The sequence below is a fragment of the Physcomitrium patens genome, chromosome 13 (assembly GCF_059467195.1).
Source record: "Physcomitrium patens ecotype Gransden chromosome 13, ASM5946719v1, whole genome shotgun sequence".
NCBI lineage: Eukaryota > Viridiplantae > Streptophyta > Bryopsida > Funariales > Funariaceae > Physcomitrium > Physcomitrium patens.
In genome coordinates this window covers 9,361,468-9,380,668 of record NC_143422.1, presented here as the reverse complement: position 1 = coordinate 9,380,668, position 19,201 = coordinate 9,361,468, and the positions used below count along the sequence as shown (strand labels likewise).

Here is a 19,201-nt window from a genome sequence, read left to right as displayed (position 1 = left end):
ATACTTTCCTTTTTGCTTGCCCTTTCTGGCTTGGACTCATGCCAAGAGGAGTGAACACTGGCATTGCATCTCATTGCATGTCATGTGTTGGTAGGGCATGCTTCCAGACTAACCTCACCACCTTTTTTTGCTAGCCTACCATCAGTTACACACACACCATACACTTTGCACAATTGGAAGAGGCAAAATGGAAAATGGGCAATGAGGAATAAAAAGTGACTCTTGTACTCACTCACACTCACACTCACTCACTCTTCCCTCTTTGCTTTTGGACGAGCATGCTGCCCACAATTCCAAAACCCATGCGCACACACGGCTCTTGGATGCAATAATATCTCCTACCAGACTGTTTTTAGGGTTTGCTGAAACACAAACCATTGTGTGTGTGTGTGTGTGTGTGTGATGTGGGCTGATAGGGAAAAGGTTGCCATCCCACTGCTGGACTGTGTAGGGAAGATCCCCCACGTATTTGTTCATTCATTCTGTGCATGGTTGCAAAGTCTCTTTTGTGGCTTTTGTGGGTTAGGAAAGGAAAGGGGATTTTGGTGGGATTGAATAAGGTTGTGCTCGAATGGGGCTGAAGTGTGTGTGTGTGTGTTTTTGTTTTTGTTGGATATGATTCATGGTATCAATGGATGTGGATTGTTGATGGGAGACAAACAAAAACAACAAGCTTTGTGAGAGGACCACTAAAGTATAATTGTTTGTTTGTTTGTTTGATTTATTTGTTTTTTGGGGGAATACTTCATATGTAGCTTGGTTCTTATCAAGCTTCTTAAACTTGATCATTGTACATATTTTTCTTTTTCAAACACTTAACAGTCTGAATAATGATTCAATTTAATTATTTTATAAAACAAAACCTTTGTGCATTCAAACTTAGCAAAACATTAAATTTTATTCGTTGATCCTAAAAAAATTAAATGACAAAAACCTTTCCTTAGATGTTTTTTTTAGCACCTTTCTCTGAATGGGTATCTTCACAACCATAAATTATTTTTCCGCATATGATTTATCTTATTTTTTTATAAAAAAGGGATGCATTTTGTTAATCTTTTAGAAAACTGAAATCTGCATTTATTATTATTTTAAAAAGGTTAGTAACTTTTGCTTGAATTTCAAAGTGTACACACAAACACACACATTTGCCATTGAAATTCCTTGGGTTGTGTTTTTTGATAATTTGAGGAAAGAAATCGAATACTCTATATTTCTTGAAAGGTTACTAAAAATGATTTGCTTTTTACACAAAGATTATTACAATTGGTATTGCTTATTAATGTTCCTCTTTTACAGTAAATGATTGTGAAAATACTCATAAAATGACTATAAATTTATAGGATTATATGTTTATTCCACATGTATTGTGAATTCCATACATGTTCAATATTTTCAAATTATTTTTTTTGTAAAACTCACAACAATCACATCATACTAAAGCATTTAACTTTCATAATCTGTTGTTTTTAGATAAAATTGTGTTTAAATAGAATAAAAATTATTTATGAGTTTATAATATACATACATACATACATACATACATACATACACACACACACACACACATGTATATTAGAAAAAAAAAGTTTTGAAATATATGTTGATGGTTTTATTTTATTTCTGTAAATTAAAAAATGTTTATCTTGATATCTTCTGAAGTGGATATGATGTATGTTACTATAGTTTATTCTATTTTATTAATAATAGTAATAAAAAAAACTGTTTTTCTGTCTTATATTCACAACTAATCCCTCCCATTCTGGATACAACATTCTAAACTTCGTTTAACTTTGTACATTGTTTTTCAAATAAGATATCAATTTATTTTAGCCTCAGGCCAATTTGTGACTTGTATCAATATTTTATTCATACAAAAGAATTCATGAAAATAGCCATGTGAAGTAAGGTATTTGCTATGATATTTTATCAGAAGATCAAAAGTTGATATTTCCTGAGCCATAAACTAATTGTATCAATAAAGTTGCATGAATAGTGTAAAAGTTAAGCCTGAGTATTTGTGGAAAAAGGAAAAGGGGAAGAAAACAGACTGCAGTAATATCACAAGTAAATGAAAACCCACTTGCAAAAGCTGATGTAACATTTAAAGTTAAATTAAACATTTCCACTATTCTAACCATTGTCATGCATTATGCAATAAATGCCAGGAGTGGACATTGATTAAAATACCAACTATTAAAACCCAATGCAGAGATAATAAAACTAGGCTGAAGAGTTAAAAAAATTGCATGTTTAAAAATATCTAACTGGTAATTTATACTGATTAGGGCTCACCATGCTTCAAAGTTGTTACAGAATGAGAACGAAGAGGATCTAGTGTGAACGGGGTCGCAGCTTGTAAACCCTAAATTTTGGACCCACTGCTTGAAAGTCGTGAGGGGTTCGTAAAATCAAACCCCCTTTGAATCGCGCGTCTGGATCGGGCTCTCGTCGTCGTTGCGTTCCGGAAACTTTCAGCTGTCAGCCATGAGTTTCCGGGTTAGTAATCCTGATTCTTTCCTCTTTTCTATGGCGTTTTCAAAATTTGTTTTATTCAAAGACGATTTGAAAAGAAAAGAAAAAGCAAAAAAAGAAAAAAACGGAAACCAAATAATTTTTTCTTAGGGTTTGGTTTTTGAGGTTGAATCTGCGTCTGCAGTCGTCGTTACGAAGCAGCTTTGAATCCAGTTCTTGTTGTCGAACACGCATTTTCTACTGATCATCTGTAATAGGATTTGGTGTCATTGAAAAATGGTCGTGAGTTTTTGAATGTCCTTTTTTTTTCCCCCCTTCTTCTTTGGTTCTGATTTGGTTCATTATTCCTTGTCAACAGTTTCACCAATACCAGGTGGTGGGGCGGGCCCTTCCAACTGCAACCAATGAGGCCCCTAAAGCTTACCGCATGAAGCTTTGGGCGACCAATGAAGTCCGCGCCAAGTCTAAATTCTGGTACTGTTGTGTTGCTTCAGTCTTGAAAGTCATTGAGGAGCACATTGTAATGTCTTTCTCTGTGTCTTCTTTGTGTCTTGAAGACGACGAAATTAGGTGTTGAGATTTTAGGTTGCAATGAAGGGAATTGTCGTTGAATTGGTGCACTGTTTTCATATAAAATTAAATAATTAACATACTTGGTCTGATTCATTTTAGCGCCGCCTAACTGCCGAATTGAGGACACTGATACATCGACATGGCGGTTTGCATCTTCTTCATCCGATTATCGGTTCTGTGCGTGAGCTCATTGCCTAAGTCTTTCGAATGTCTTCTACAGGTATTTCCTCAGGAAGCTGCAGAAGGTCAAGAAGGCCCACGGTCAACTCCTCGCGATCAATGAGGTATTCACACGCATGCTACTTTGATGTCCTATTGTGATTGAAGGTCGAGTTCTAGTGTAAGGGACAGAAATAGGAACGTAGTGAATGTGAGCTTAATCTTTTAACACATTTTATTGGTGATTAGTATTCCATCCCTAAAATGCAAACTAACTTTGTAGTCTTTGTACTCGGCTTCATGTAGTTTTGACGCTTTGTGTGTAATACTGTAGGTTTGTTCTTGTACTCGTAGTTTTGGATGCCATCTACACCTTCGCGAGATGAATATTAGCACTACTTTGTAAATCATCACTAGCATATTTTATGGGAGACTCATTCAGCGACAAACGGATGTAGAGGAAATGAGCCAGATAATCATGATACTGAATGACCCAATCGTTGTTTCAGATTTTTGAGAAGTACCCTACCACTATCAAGAATTATGGTATCTGGGTGCGTTATCAGAGTCGAACTGGCTACCACAACATGTACAAGGAGTACCGTGACCTCACTTTAAATGGAGCAGTTGAGCAGATGTATGACGAGATGGCTTCTCGTCATAGAGTACGCTTTCCGTGCATCCAGATCATCAAGACTGGGACCATTCCTGTTTCCCTCTGCAAGCGTGTCAACACTAAGCAGTTCCATAATTCCAAAATTAAGTTCCCTTTGACCACCCGCAAGATCCGTCCACCAACTAGGAGTCTGAAGACCACATACAAGGCTTCTAGGCCCAACACCTTTGTGTAGGCGTATCTATGAGAAAGGCCTTTGCCGCACGCAGTAGTAACTATGCTCAATTTGTTTGTTCCACGTTGGGGCCTCGTTTTTACCCTTCAGGTATATCTGCGTCTTGCTTAAATGGGGATACAGCTATTTAAGCCGCTTTGACATCATACCTCTTGATGTCATTAATCACAGCCTCAGATTGTTGTAACAGCTTCAAAACCAGTCAATTCAAGCTGTAGTAGATATGATCTTGCAGTTATCATGTGATTTGTGCAGTTACATAATTATATTGCAGTTTTTGAGCATTTGGTGCTATTTTGATATGTAAATCTCTGGCAATTAGAACCGGAAGGTAGTGTTTTGAACAGGCCATTTCAAGCTAGAATTTGTCTGAACTTTGGGAGCTAGGCGATCTATTTCTATGTCTTTAAGCTCTCTCAAAATAAGTGTTATTAATGGCGACATCATAACAAAGATGATTCAGAATTTGGCTTATTTGTACGCGCGCCCCTGGTTCATATGAATGGTTGGCACCAAATGTCCTTGTGTTTCGGGAAGTTGCCCCGTCCGCGGAAAGAAACATCTTGACGTGCTTCTGAGGTAATGACTGTTTGCACCTCTTTCCGCTAAATCCATATGACCATTGCAGTCACCGTCATTCTTGTCCGTGATTCACAATGAAGCGATGCGAAAGTCACATAAACGTGAACATCATTGTGGAAATGCTGGACATGGAGTCCTGTGTAGGAGCAGATGAGCTACTTGAATGAGGCAGCAGCTTAAAGTTAAAGAATGGCTTTTAATGTCCATTTTACCCTTCGCAAAACCTTGTAGCATCCCTCAATTGCCTCACCACCTGAGATATGGCAGGCTCACTACATTTCGTTGGTGAGTTATGTATATAAACGGAACGGAGAGATTTTTATCATTATTTTTGCCATTGGCTTGAGTGCGCGAAAATTTGCTACTTAATAGAAACACTCAGCTTTCTACGTAAATTCCAAACCTAAAATAACGTGCTACAAGATCTGCGCACTGATACAGTGGTCCCTATTGGTTTTAGACATCCATTCCAGCTCATAAATTATGTTACGTACGGTTCATCTACGCGACCGAAAAATGTCCTTCAAAGTGGGTTTGAGTTGTTGAACCATCCACTTCTACTTTTATTTAGGGTCTCGGAAATAATTATAAAGACACTGAATCGTCAGTAGGGAATCAAGCGCGGCAGTACGTATTTGTAAACATTGAGCAGCCGACAGTTGCCTCAATTTTTTCTTCAATGCGGCAGTCGAAACGGAACCGAAGCGAAGTAGACCTATCAGGAAACGGTCCAGAATGCTATTCCAATGTGCTGCTGTGACGTTCCAAACTGATCAGCCGACTAGGCAGCTGACAGAGCCCCGCGAAGGTTTTTATTTGTCGTTCAACCCGCCTGGGATCCGATTCTGTTGGGGGCGGTGAGGGGATTGTTTCAGCCGAATAGAATGGTTGTTTTCCCTCCTTCCCTTTCTGAATTGTAGGATATCGTTGGGGCATGTTGTTTCAAGCATTCCATACTTTATACTTTCTGCCGGTCATCGCTCAACCTCTGTTAGGACGCTCATTTCATGCTCCATGCATACAATGATCGGCTTCAGCTGCAGTGATTCTAGCGCATTTTTTCATTATCATTCTGCTGGGCTTTTAGACTACGTTGATGTGCCACCATATAATCTTTTCGAATGTCCCAAAGAACCTCAGTTGCCTTCTTCATGCTCGGTCGATCCGCCTTAGTAGGTGCCGAGCAGGCAAATGCGAGCTCAGCCAGGGGTTCAATGATGCTCAATGTAGCTGGTGTTTTCTCAATTTTAGGGTCAAGAATGTCAACCACCTTCCCTTCTACGAATTTCTTGAACGCCCATCTAACAGTAATACGTTCGTCACTCGGCCTTCTCAATTCAATTGGTCGTCTGCCAGTGAAAATCTCAACTAGCAAAATGCCGAAAGAATAAACATCACTTTTCGTATGCAGCTGATATGTGTGCAGGTATTCGGGATCCAAGTAACCTGCATTCGCCAAGACTCAAACTGAGTATTTTGAGCAACACACACGAGGCCTCGATTCAAACAGAGAATTGCCTACCAATGTTCAGACGAAGCGCCATGTTCTTCACCTGGATTTGTGGTGGAGATATCAACATCGGTGAACATAAAAGCTGATATGCACGAGAAGGTTAGCAGGGTGTATGATCAGGGGAAGTACATGATTTTGGAGGAGAAGCATCCGTAAAAGTAGAAACATCAAGCACGGCATGGTCATAGGAGTGAAAGTGTGCAACGTAGCTGGCACTGACCTGCAGTGCCTTTAACTTGAGTTGAGACATGTGTAGCCCCAGCTTCAGTGGCCGGTCCCACCCGAGAGAATCCAAAATCGGCAACCTTGGCTCGATACTTTTCCGTGATGAGTATGTTCGACGACTTGATATCCCTATGTATAATTGGCCGATCAGCGTAAAGATGGAGATATGTCAGTGCGTGTGCAATGTCTATCGCAATATCCAACCGAGTGCTCATGTCGAGTGTATTCTTGTGAGTGCCATCTAGGTGAGAACCAAGGGTGCCATTCGGAACGTACTCTACGACTAGAATACTTTCGGGTCCTTCTTCCAAATAGCCAATTAGTTTCACGAGGTTTAAGTGGTCCACCTGAGATCATGAGAAACTCGAATTGAGGACATAGAGCAGCGTAAAAGGAAAAAGACGCTGCAGCAGCAGAAGAAGATTTACTTGGGAATTCCCAGACCATTGTCAAAGGTTATGTCAGGAGACCTTCCAGAGAATTCAAAGTATTCCACGAAATTACACGTTCACGATCTGCAGCCCACGGTTGACTTTCAAAGCGAAACACACCCACGGTTCAGGTGATCTTACAATTTGCAGATGGGTTTTTTCAATAGGGGATTCGGAGAAACAGACCTGAGACAACATCTCAACCTCCGTGCGAAACTCACTCGACAGCCGATGTGCAAACTGATCCTTCCTGCCGCGCTTGATGGCCACCATCCTCCCATCCCTTAGTCTGCCTTTATACACCAAACCAAAACCCCCTTGCCCTATTTTATGGGACGGCGACCAGTTTGAAGTTGCGTGAATCATTTCCGCCAATGTAAACATCTCAGCTGCTGCTGCTGGCTTCTGCTCGAAATCATTCTCGCTTCCAAACTGCTGAAGTGCATTCAGCTTGCTACGACCGGAATCAGGCTGCGAACTTGCCGAACATTGGTCGAATAAGACCTTGAACTGCTCCTGGCCCTTGTAAGATTCAAATTTATCGCCCTTCGATACAGAGTAACAACATGAAAAGCACCCCATTGTGCTGATTCGGAGTTTGAATCACCAACTGGATTACTCCGCGGCTACCCGATATGGACAAGACAGGAGCACGAGCCTAACCTACAATGACATTTTTGAAGGCTCCCAGAGTCCGCACACAAGAGCCCCAGCCACCATAAATGACACCACCTACCAATCAAACTCGGTCATCTAAATCATTGCTGTATGACCAGTTCGGACTGAAACCATCAGTGACCCTGCATCCAGCATTGGCGGCTATGGCGTCTTTCTCAAATGCTACCTGAGAAATCTGGTGCTCATGAGCTTAATATCTACCTTGCACTTTATTGATCTTCTCATTATTGTATCTAAACTACGCATCACTTACAATACAAGTCCTGTTGAAGTTGAAACTCGTGCTTGACTTGAACCATATGGTTGAGGTGCTGTCTCGAATCCTGCTGTGGGAAACGTAGGTGTAGTTTCTTCTCACGTCTGCATAGAACATGTTCGGAGATAAGATTCACTGACAAGTCTATCTCAACATTCATTTCGGAGCACTATGAACGTAATCTAGCAATTCCCTACAAATCGAACACCTCGTACACATCTTCTACTGAAAAGCGATCTACCTATGAGGACCAGACGAGCGGAATCCCAGCATGTTCTCACGAATTAGCCGAATCCTGAGACAGCGAATTCTCTGACAAGAATGTGGATTGTTGCGCATCCTTGAACAGAACGACCCTAAAGATAGCAGCTCTCATCACTAGTAACGCTGGAGAGGGGCTCGCTCTCATGCATCAGCAATGGAGCCTGCAGCAATTGCATCGCAAAATGGAACAACTTCTACTCGGCTGCCACTCCTGCTTTAGGAGATGGAAGTTGAACCAATTGAAAAAGACAGCGATGCAAGAAGTCTGTTGTGAAAGACGAGCGGACCCGAATAATAAAAAAAAGCATCTCCGGTATAAATGCAAACGATACTAAGGACGACCTTCTCTCCCGAGCCGGTGGACGAGGACTCTCTTTTGGAAAGAAATTGTAGATGTGAGGTTGCACCGCAACTCTGGGTTCAGAACGCGGGAATTCTGAAAATTCTTTGTCTTCAAATAAATCACAAGCGAAACCGTCATCGGTACAGGATTCACGCGATTTCCTCGTGACTCTTTGGTTCGGAAGGGATTCGGACCTAGTCGTACAATTACATTGATCATGCTCTTCAGTGATGAAACAGGAATTGCGCCTGTTCGAGCTGTTATTACTCTGCAAGGATTTGTACGCTCCGCGTGTGTGCCAAGAGCTTCAGGTAAGGTGCCGATCGCTGTGTGCCTCACAATGGTTCTCGGACGAAGCTGTCGTCACAGTCGTTGCCACAGTGTACTGTCGCATCTAAGCGCCAATCTAATATTCGCACAATGTTTATACAAGAATTGGACTTCTGTAGATCCCACAGAATCCGAATTCGACATCCAAATATCGTAAATTTGGCGGGTGAGGGGCAACTCATGAGCATTAAACAGTGCCATCAGCCTAGACTGGATACAGCGTCAGCGGATGACAAGAATTGCGAGGTGGTTGGATTACACCGACCAACAATTTTGCACCATTCTCCGCCACAAAGTCGCTCCGGAAGGTGCCTGTAACTGTCAGAGATCTGAACCTGTTCAATGGATTGGTCCGTGTTAGCGACCGCACATCTAACTAAATAATACATCAACCCTTTCAAACAAGCTATTACCCGAAACATCCACATGAGATTAGGGCACAGCAGTCGCAATCCTGAAGCTCAATGACAATCCTGCAGGACCTTGATTAGGTTAGCAATGGTTACTCTAAGTACACCCTGATTGAAAGACTTCGAAGGTGATGAATCTTACAGTTGTCCTTGAGATTGAACGGATGGAGAAAGAACCTACGTAGCGTAGGCTGGTAGGCAGTTTCTGTGATTTTGCTATCACTTTGTATGCTGTTATTGTTGCTACATACCCTAAAAAGTTCGAATGAGCATTAGTGCAACACATGAATCTGAGGCACGCCATCTTACGGTGGTAGGTATCTCGGGATCGCTCTCAATTAGTCGGTGATCACGACAAGTCCATATAGACAGAAACTCACAATCTGGAATCTATACAGCAAGCATTTGTTCTCTTGGCTGACCTTTTCGGTTGCATCGAGGCAATGGTTTTGATTGCTGAGCCATCTACGAACACTGAGGCTCTCATGGTTTACTTGCACGGCCTTAAAACAGATATTCTTTCATTGTTTTGTGTAAATGAAGTCAGCTGTTGTTGTGCGAGGGGCTGTGCTTATTTTGCTTCATTGTTTAAAGATGGGAAGGGAATAGTAAATGAGTAAACATCATGTATCTGGAGGTTTGAGAACTTCAAGGATCGCAGATCTACACGAGCACAATGTGTAAGTGTTTTCTAATTTAAGGGGGATTTGCGTCAACCTAAACTCCGAGACTGAACTGCAGAATAAGACTTTCGATGCTCAAAGCTTCCATCTTATTCAAAGGGAGTGTCAGGATGCACGGCATGTCTTGTGAGAAAAAGGCAAAAGATTGTCGTTGTCTTAAAAAAGGTGAGACAGGAGCAGCTTTGAGGTGGCGTGTCCTGCCAAACCGCATCATGATTCCCTAGTCAACCCTTCTCAACAAGCTCACATGGGAGAGAAACATGTTTGCTCACCATGGAGGAAATGTTTCCCTGTAACAAACCTGAGATCAAGGAAACGAAATCTGAACCAGTCTGTCCAAAAGATATCACGAGTTGCACAGACATTGCAATTGGTGTGATTCTTTTCGTCTCGGTAAGATCGCAGTGGGTGTTTACTGGGCCACTTCTCTGTCCATCTCTTCTCTCTTTATTTTTCTAAGTTTTACTCTGCCTGCCTACGCATAGGAAGGTGACGAGAGGTTAGGAGATCAAGCTGCTAAGACGATGATAAGCCATAACTGAACGTATTCTCGCATCATTCTCGCTCTGCTATAAACTCAACTTCAGCAAGTATCAGCATAAATAGTGAGAAGCAGAACAGCAGCTTAAAAACAGCACACTCCAACATCTGCAAGATGATTGTGTGTAAAGATTCGGAATTTCTAGTAGGTTAGAGCTGAGGGTAACGGCGCCAATAGTCCAGTGATCACTCGTCGACCAACTCAACGACCCCATTAAAATGATGCTTGTGATGATTCGGTGATCATGGTTTGTGAACTGAGAAATCATTCACCTGCGCTGACCCATGGAAAGGATGGAGAGGTAACTTGGCCGACGGGCCCCAAATACTTCGCTATCTTGATGTCTTGGTTGACCATACATTCAATTCGATTGAAGCTGGGACGGATTACGTCACAATGCCACAATGCGGCATTTATTTATTGTTGCACAACAATCTCACTGGCAGTCCGTGTCCACTTCTGTGTGTATCCTCTCTAGCATTTATGAAAACCTCCAGAGTATCGGTGTAGAAGTAGACCCCTATAGCCTGTCAATCCTGCACGCATTTTCCTTTTTCTATCCTTTCTAGGTCTCATCGGTAAGCATCCCGGCAGTGCTCACCAGTGCACATGATTGAGGAGTGCATATGTTGCTTTGTGACTTAGTTCACATTATGGGTGATACACTGGCTCTTGTGGCTCAAGACTTCCCTTCTGGAGTCCTCAGTGGTACTTGCAGAGATGGTCCAGGGAATTCTTTGTATTTAAGTGATTCAGTTGTGATGGTGCTCGCAATAGAACGTATCCGTGGAGACAAAAGGAGTGGGATTCAGGAGAATTTTCCGTGGATGTATGGCATAATTCAGGTTACCGTGTCATAAAAAGGATGAGAACTCGAAGATCCGATAGTCACCATGGAATCACACATTTTCTGATGAATGCCATGTTTGGCGGTTGAAGTGTCATTAAAAGATTACGCAGAGTTCGATCTTGACGCCTGTCAGATGCAGCGCACTCGCTTCAATTCAAAGTGTGATGTCCTTGAATCTCGCGTTTGCTAGGAAAGACAGAGCATCAAAAGTACAAGACTTTTTCCGAACACGACAAAGAAATCTTTTCAGATATAACGACAACGAGCAAAAAAGAAATTAAAAAAAGAAGAAGTATTAAAATAGAGTTTTTTTTAGAAATTCAGTTAGTAGGATTATGCACAGAAGTTTATTATTAAGGTCTTACTTTGAAGCACCACATTTTTTCAGAATACATGCTCAAACTACATGCTTAGGCACTGCTCATCGAAACTTAACTGGGCCTTCGTCAAGACGTCATTACTAAACCTAATTGATCAAACTCATAGTGAGATCAAGCAAATTCACCCAGGCAGACGAATTTTTGTTTAGGATTTGTCATGAATTTGCTACCTACCATGCAGAAAACATTGTGAAATTCTGATTCTTCCAACGCTGCTGTCCATGCTCCTTCGCATCCAAGTAGAACAAGCAATTGGCGTTACTCTGCAACCATAGACACAGAAGTGATTCTAGCTCGAGGTTGAGTGTACACGATTGCATTCGCAAACACTGCTTCAAAAGCTTATCAAGCGCTAAATAGTGGATTTATCTGCATGACTTGGGAAGCATTCTGATGAATGTAATTCCACGTTTCCGAATGTGGTTGAGACAGCTAACCCTTTGCAAAGAGGATGTCTCTGTCATAACATCACGATGAAATACATAGTTTATCAAAATGTCAAATGAACATAGAACATGGGACTTAGAATCACATATACATACATAACACAAATGTGTAGTTTTACTGTAACAGTGTTACAGTTGCTGTCATTAGAAAAAGAGAGCGAGTAGTGCATAGTGTGCGGTACATATATTGTGAAGAGTGGACAATCTGTTGTCCGTTCATTCACAGAGTCTCAACCTATTAGGTAATGAAGAACATGAGGGTGACTAGAGCAGGACGACTTTCCCTGGTCAGTTCTTAGATCAGTCTGACTATGCAAGCTTTATTTTGGTGGATGTGAAGGAGATTCTAATTTTGTTTTTCTTTCCAAATGCAAATGTTGCTACTTAGCCTGTGGTCCTTCTTGGCATCACTACATCGTTTCTTCAGTTGGTTTCTGGACTAAACCTTTTTGTGGTTGTGTTCTTCTACTAGAGACGTGAGTATCGAGGTGCCTCAGCCGAAAGTGGACACATCTTCAGTTGGTGCTGGATTAGTAGATGAGAAGCGTAGCTTTTATGCCGTTCGTTGTGGACGTCGGCCTGGGATATATGTAGATTGGTTAGATTGCGAACAACAGGTGAAGGGTTATAAGGGAGCCGTTCACCGAAAGTTCAGAATTGAGAGTGAGGCAGAGCAATTTGTGTTGGGGATGTAGAACTTTGTACTCCTCTAATTTTCTGTCAATAAATCGACTGCCGGTATTCCCAGTTCTGTGCGGAGTTTTGTGAACCTCCGTTTTTCCAGTGCCTTGGTGAGTATCTCTGCGACTTGGTCCTGTGTGGGTATGTAGAATAGGTCAACTATTTCCACGAGAACATTTTCACGGATGTAGTGTAACCAGATTTCCATATGTTTTGATTTGTCATGGCAGATCGGGTCGTAGGCAGACTTTAGAGCACTCTGATTGTGGCAAAAAATGGAAATAGGTTCTTGTTCTTTGCCGTATTTTTGAGATGATAAGATCGAGAGCCAAATTGCTTCTCATATCTCTTTAGCGAGAGATCGTGCTTCGGCATCTGTAGACGAAATAGCCACAGTATATTGTTTTTTCCGATGCCCATGAGATGAGGCCGCCTGCGGATTGAAAAATCCAATCTGAGATGGACTTACTAGAAATTTTGCAGTTTGCCCAATCATAGTCGGTGTAGCCTATGATTGTGTGACTATGGTTCTTTTTGTATAAAATGCCAAATTTGATGTATCTTTTGATGTACCATAATACTTGATTCCCTGCTTAAGGTGTGGTATGAGGGGAGTGTGCATGTGGCTACTTAGGACTTCCATGGCAAATGAAATTTCAAGTTTGGTCTTAATAAGGTAGACTCATCATCCCTAATAAGGTTATCAATTTTTAGAAATGTTTTGCATCTACTAACAATGGTCTTCTTCCATTAAAATCAATGAAAGAATCTAGTTTTCCATCCAAAATTCTTGCAAGATATATGTAGTATAAGCTTGTTGTAATAAGAATATACAGGTTAGTCTTTGAATGAATTTGATCTTCAAATAAAAGTGTATTCTATTAAGATTCTTTATTTTGAAATAATTCATGATATTGTCATGGACAGACATATTTATTTCAATAATTATCTATATGATTAAATAGAAGTAAATAAAAGTAGATGAATTTTATAATATTTTTTAGAAAAGCTTTTTAGAAGTTTCATAGGCATAGTTTTGACTTTACATGTATTTGTAGTTGATTAATAGATTAAAAACTTGGTCAACAAATTAGCTTTATTTATATATATTGGAAGCTTGTTGTCAAGGACATGAACTGAAAGATGATGCATAGATTAATAAAATTTGTGTTAAAGAAAAAGTGACAAAATAAAAATAAGAATGTATATATATTAAAAAGAAACTGGAATGGCTTATTGCCAAAAGACAAGAAAACTTAGGACTCTTGAAACTATACTAGAAGCAAGAAAAGAGTTGACAAGAGTAAAGAGGGCTTCATTCTTATCTCTATATATACTATCTAACTAGGGGTTATATAGCAATGTGTCAAAGACAAAGACTCGATGAGGGAAAATATACACAAAAAGGCTATCTCGATATAATAAGTCAAAATATAAACAAGTAGGTATATTAAAAGGAAACTGGAATGGCTATTGCCACAAGACAAGAAACTAAAGACTCTTGAACCTGGACTAGAAGCAAGAAAGGAGTTGACAAGAGTGAAGAAGCCTTCACTCTTGTCTCTATATATACTATCTAACTAGGGGCTACGTGGCGACGTTCTATATGACCTCCAATATGTGTTGACTTTGTAGGACGCATGCCTTGACTTACAAGGCAAGTTTTTTTACGTGTGGGCCACATAGTTAGCTTGATCTTCAAGCTAACAACATGTGTGGCACATGGCCAACTTGTTGACCACGTTTCTAATCCAAAAAGTCAATTAAAAACACCTATGAAGTCAAAGCAGTGTCTAGGAAGTTTCTAGGAAGCTTCTATATTAAATATTATAGAATAAACTTACTTTTATCTACTTTTACTTACTTCTACCTATTTCTATATGTAATTATTAGCTTACATGATTATGGCCGTGACATTACCCCCCCTTCTAGAGATGAGTTCCACGAGGAGCGGTCATCATATGTTGAGGAAATCTATGATGCGACGAATTGTATTTGCCACATACTCTGATCTCTGTTCTCTTCGAAGATGATTGATAGGGCCTCTCAACCATCGGTAGTGTCCCATACCAGGGCGGGAAGACTACCTAGTTATTTGATCATTGTTGAGGCCTTCGTAACTTCCTTCGAATAGAATATTTGGAACACCATCAGGAGTTGTTCCTACCTCTAGCAAAATCATCAAACATCGGGAGTCCCTTCCCAAATCGTGATACCAAACGCATTGTATCTCACCATCTATTCGAGGAAGAACATGTCGTTCTTGAAGATCTTCATCTCGATTGCGTCGTCTTGAAGGTTGTGACAATCGTAATGTCTCGTCCAGTAGGTAAGCAAACGAAGGTTCTTGAGTTGAATCCGCTGGTTGTTGGCTCTCCATCTAATTAGCGTCACAAATGTAAAGAAGTTACAAACAAGGATAGGAAATTGAATGTTATCTTGCCTCAATCTTGTCTCTTTTATAAGAGAGATTTTCATCTTCGTTTCGATGGATGTCGTTGATGAAAAACTTTGACTTTAGCTGATGCATTTGCTAGATTCTTGGATGGCTACAATGTGCGTTCACTAGTATCATATCCGCGCCAATGAACAAGATATTCCAGCTTATTTCGGCGCCGCCTTGAGTCTAATATCTCTTCCACCTCAAATTCTTCATTATTATCTACTTCTATAGGAGGCGGTGGTATTTGTCTTCTTCCTTGTATATCCACTGTCTCATATGGTTCAAGAAGAGACACGTGGAATACAGGATGGATCTTCATTGACTCCGGTAGGTATAATCGATATGCAACTGGGTTGATCTGTTCAGAAACAGAAAAGGGGCCAAGCCTACAATAGTCTAACTTGTCATAAGATCGAGTAGTCTTGATATTGCGACGAAGTAGCCATACCTTATCACCCACGTTGAGTTGTGGTTGCTCCTTACGATATAGATCTACGTTTATCTTTTGTCGTTCTTGAGCTTCCTTCAATTGTGTCTTCATTATTGCATGTAACTCTGACAACCGATTTGCCATATCTTCTGCTGCAGGATTATCAACTTTTGAAAAATCAAAAGTATCAAGTCGTGGATGATAGCCATAATTGGCAAAGAAAGGTGTTTGTTGCGTGGAAGAATGTACCGTATTATTATAAGCAAACTCTGCCAATGGCAGAAGGGTTATCCAATCATCTTGTTGGTAGTTGATAGTACACCTTAAATACTGCTCCAAGACTTGGTTTACATGCTCTGTTTGTCCATCAGTTTGAGGATGGAAAGCCGAAGATAGTTTTATGTCCACTTTTAAAATCTTGAAAAGGGTCCTCCAAAATCTTGACACAAATTGAGTTCTCCTATCCGATATGATATCTTTAGGTAATCCATGATAGCGATAGATATTATCAATGAAAAGCTTAGCTGTTTCTTCACCTGTGATAGATTTTGTACATGGCACAAAGTATGCCATCTTGGTGAAACGATCTACTATCACAAATATAGAATCGTAAGATCTTGAGCTTGGAAGATCTGTGATGAAATCCATAGAAACAGAAGACCATGGTTGTTCTAATATAGGTAATGGCTGAAGAAGTCCGTAAGGTCGATGACAAGGAATTTTTGATCTTGAACAAATATCACATGATTGTACAAAGTCTTTGACTGACTTCCACATTTGTGGCCACCAAAAATCTCTTGATATGAGTTCCAAAGTCTTATTATATCCAAAGTGCCCTGCTGCTGGAAAGTCATGACGTGCTTGAAGAGCACGTAAACGTGCTTCTCCTTCTGGAACATATAGGCATCCTTCAAAATATAATAGATTATTCTTGAACTCAAACTTAGAAGGATCATGAGACTTGAAAGAATTATTCTCGATATCATGAACAAGAGGGTTTGAGGACATACTGGACTGGATTTGCTTGAAAAAAGTTGAATCAACAGTCAATGTTGATTTCATTGCTCGGAGATGAAATTGCTCCAGTTTCAAGAGGACCGTTCTTTGTTGCTCAAAAGCTGCATCTCCTTCTTTTGGTGCAAAATAAGAACGTCTAGATAGGGCATCGGATAAACCTTGTTGTTTTTCTGGCCGATAAGTGATAATGAACTCGAATCTTGACAAAGACATACTCCAACGAGCTTGACGACGATTCAACATGCGTGCTGACATGAAATACTCGAGGTTCTTGTGATCTGTATACACAGTGACTGGACTAGAAGTGCCTTCTAGATAATGACGCCATTCTTGAAAGGAATCCACGATCGCAAGAAGTTCTTTATCGTGGATCTCATAATTGATCTCGGCTGCTGAGAATTTTCTTGAATGAAAAGCTATCGAATGAAGTTTGTCATCTGTTCCCATTTGTGATAAAACTGCACCTAAGGCAAAATCTGATGCATCTGTTTCCATAAAAAATGCCTTGGAAAAGTCAACACGATATAAGATTGGTGCAGAAACAAACGATGTCTTCAAGGCTTCAAATGCTGATTCCGCTTCTTGATTCCATTGGAATTTATCTCTACTAGTCAAGCGTGTAAGTGGAGCTGCAACTCGTGAGAAATCTTTGATGAAGATCCGATAGTAATTGGCAAATCCCAAGAAACATTGGACATCTCTTACTGTCCTTGGAATCTTCCAATCCATGATTGTTTGGACTTTCTTAGAATCCATCATGAGACCATCATTTGAAATGATGTATCCTAAAAAGTCAACTTGAGTAGTGTGAAATACATACTTTTCCATCTTGGCGTACAATCTTGCATCTCTAAGTTTTTGTAATACTTGACGGACATGTATTTCATGTTCTTCGACGTTTTTAGAATAGATCAGGATATCGTCTAGATAGCAGATGACAAAATTGTCTAAGAATTCACGAAATACATCATTCATGAGATGTTGAAAAGCAGCTGGTGCATTCGTGAGTCCAAAGGGCATGACATTATATTCGAAATGTCCATACCTGGTTCGAAACGCAGTCTTCCATTCATCTCCTTCTTTGATCCGTACCAGATTATATGCTCCTCTTAGATCTATTTTTGTATAGATCTTAGCTTGATTCAACTGGTCAAGGAGTCCTGATATCAAAGGTAATGGATACCTGTTCTTGATTGTGATCTTGTTGAGTCCTCGATAATCAACACACATTCGTAAAGATCCATCTTTTTTCTTTACGAATAGAATTGGAGCTCCTGCTGGAGATTTTGAATGGCATATGAAATTCTTCGCTAAATTCTCGTCAATATATGTCTTGAGTTCAGCCATCTCATCTTGCGATAAACTGTAAATTGGTCCAAATGGTGGCTGAGTTCCTTCCTTGAGGTCGATTGAACAATCATATGGACGATGCTCAGGAAGAATATCTGCATTCTTTTTCTCAAAAATGTCTTGATACTCCTGATATTGACTTGGAATGCTACTTGAAGTCTTTACGTTTTCAGAAATAGGTGCAGCATAAATAGCAAAAGTTGATCCTTCTTTTGCTGCGTGTATAAATACTTTTGCACCTATCAGTACGGGTTTTACTATACTAGACTTATAATTTTTTACTTGGTTGGTAGAACTATTAATAACGCTCTAGGAAAAGTCAAGTTTGTGTGAATTCCAATCTATTCGAGGGTTATATTTTTTTAGCCAGGATAAACCTAAAATAATTGGATTGGACGGGGATTTAATTATGTTAAAAGCTATGTAGCTATCATGACCGTCTATTGTTACTTTTATAGGATGAGTTTCATGAGTGACATCTGCAGAAGACAAGGGACGACCATCTATGACTTCTATATGTACTGGTTTAGGTTTCTGTATAAAAGATATTTTACGACTTTTAACAAATTGTTCATCTAAAAAACATGCTGAGGCTCCTGAATCTAATAAAGCAGAGGCTTTGTAATTCTTAGGTCCTAAATATAAGTCTATTATAAAACAAGGAGAGGGTTCTGAGGAGAGGATAGGACCTTCATTAGGAATTGTACAAGGTTCCAGCTGCATGGTCCCTATTGTAGCTGGACAAATCCGTTTTTCGACATGTTGTTTTCTTTGACTGTCGTACCCCTCATTTTATAGTTACGTCGTTTCTTTAGACAATGTTGAGCAGTGTGCTTAGGTTCTCCACAATATAAACATAATCCTTCTTGACGACGACGAATCTTTTCTTGCTCAGTTAGGGGTTTAAAACGTACCGCGTCAATTTACATGTCTTCTACTTCCGAATGTACGTTTGGCAAAGATGTTGATGTTGCCATTGAGTAATAACGTTGAGGTTCCCGTGAATGATTCTCAGATCGAAATTCAAAAAGTCGATTATCACATTTTACGGTAAAATCGATTGCTTGACTCAAAGTTTGAGGATCAGGTAAGTTAAGCATCAATTTCTTTACTTCGTATTGCAATCCATAAAGAAATTGACTGATGAGTGCAGCATCATCCCACTTGATGTCAATTGCAAGTTGTCGAAATTGTGAAGCATACACTGTTACTGAGCGATTTCCTTGTCACAAAATTCAGATCTTATTTGTTGTAACACGAGTTGCATCGTGTTCACCATACATAGATCGAAAC

General features: G+C 40.1%; 2 protein-coding genes and 2 long non-coding RNA genes across 7 annotated transcripts; 3 read left to right on the top strand and 1 right to left on the bottom strand.

Annotated features, from left to right (window-relative positions):
* The first annotated feature begins 2,426 nt into the window (after positions 1 to 2,426).
* On the top strand, positions 2,427 to 4,529 carry LOC112290715 (large ribosomal subunit protein eL20). The gene is made up of 4 exons (XM_024537335.3): positions 2,427 to 2,496; positions 2,831 to 2,946; positions 3,266 to 3,329; positions 3,714 to 4,529. Exons 1-4 carry the CDS (start codon positions 2,485 to 2,487, stop codon positions 4,053 to 4,055), a joined length of 534 nt encoding a protein of 177 aa, XP_024393103.1. The 5' UTR covers positions 2,427 to 2,484; the 3' UTR covers positions 4,056 to 4,529.
* LOC112290714 (calmodulin-binding receptor-like cytoplasmic kinase 2) lies at positions 3,730 to 9,560 on the bottom strand. Of its 4 annotated transcripts, none has more exons than XM_073538269.2 (5): positions 9,230 to 9,560; positions 8,542 to 9,012; positions 6,993 to 7,844; positions 6,371 to 6,722; positions 3,730 to 6,083 (listed from the first exon to the last, which is right to left on the bottom strand). In XM_073538269.2, the coding sequence occupies exons 3-5, from the start codon at positions 7,386 to 7,388 to the stop codon at positions 5,686 to 5,688; spliced, it is 1,146 nt and encodes a 381-aa protein (XP_073394370.1). In that variant the 5' UTR covers positions 7,389 to 7,844; positions 8,542 to 9,012; positions 9,230 to 9,560; the 3' UTR covers positions 3,730 to 5,685. The 4 variants fall into 4 exon arrangements, with proteins under 4 accessions (XP_073394370.1, XP_024393098.1, XP_024393101.1 ...); XM_024537330.3 differs by having other exon boundaries at positions 8,943 to 9,012; XM_024537333.3 differs by lacking the exons at positions 8,542 to 9,012; positions 9,230 to 9,560 and adding an exon at positions 9,091 to 9,195.
* LOC149987933 (uncharacterized) lies at positions 5,389 to 6,478 on the top strand. The gene is made up of 2 exons (XR_016506046.1): positions 5,389 to 5,524; positions 6,049 to 6,478. It is a non-coding gene; the product is annotated as an uncharacterized LOC149987933 (long non-coding RNA).
* A 2,393-nt stretch (positions 9,561 to 11,953) lies between the features above and the next one.
* Positions 11,954 to 12,774, top strand: LOC112290716 (uncharacterized). The gene is made up of 2 exons (XR_002972249.3): positions 11,954 to 12,274; positions 12,460 to 12,774. It is a non-coding gene; the product is annotated as an uncharacterized LOC112290716 (long non-coding RNA).
* The last annotated feature ends 6,427 nt before the right edge of the window (positions 12,775 to 19,201 follow it).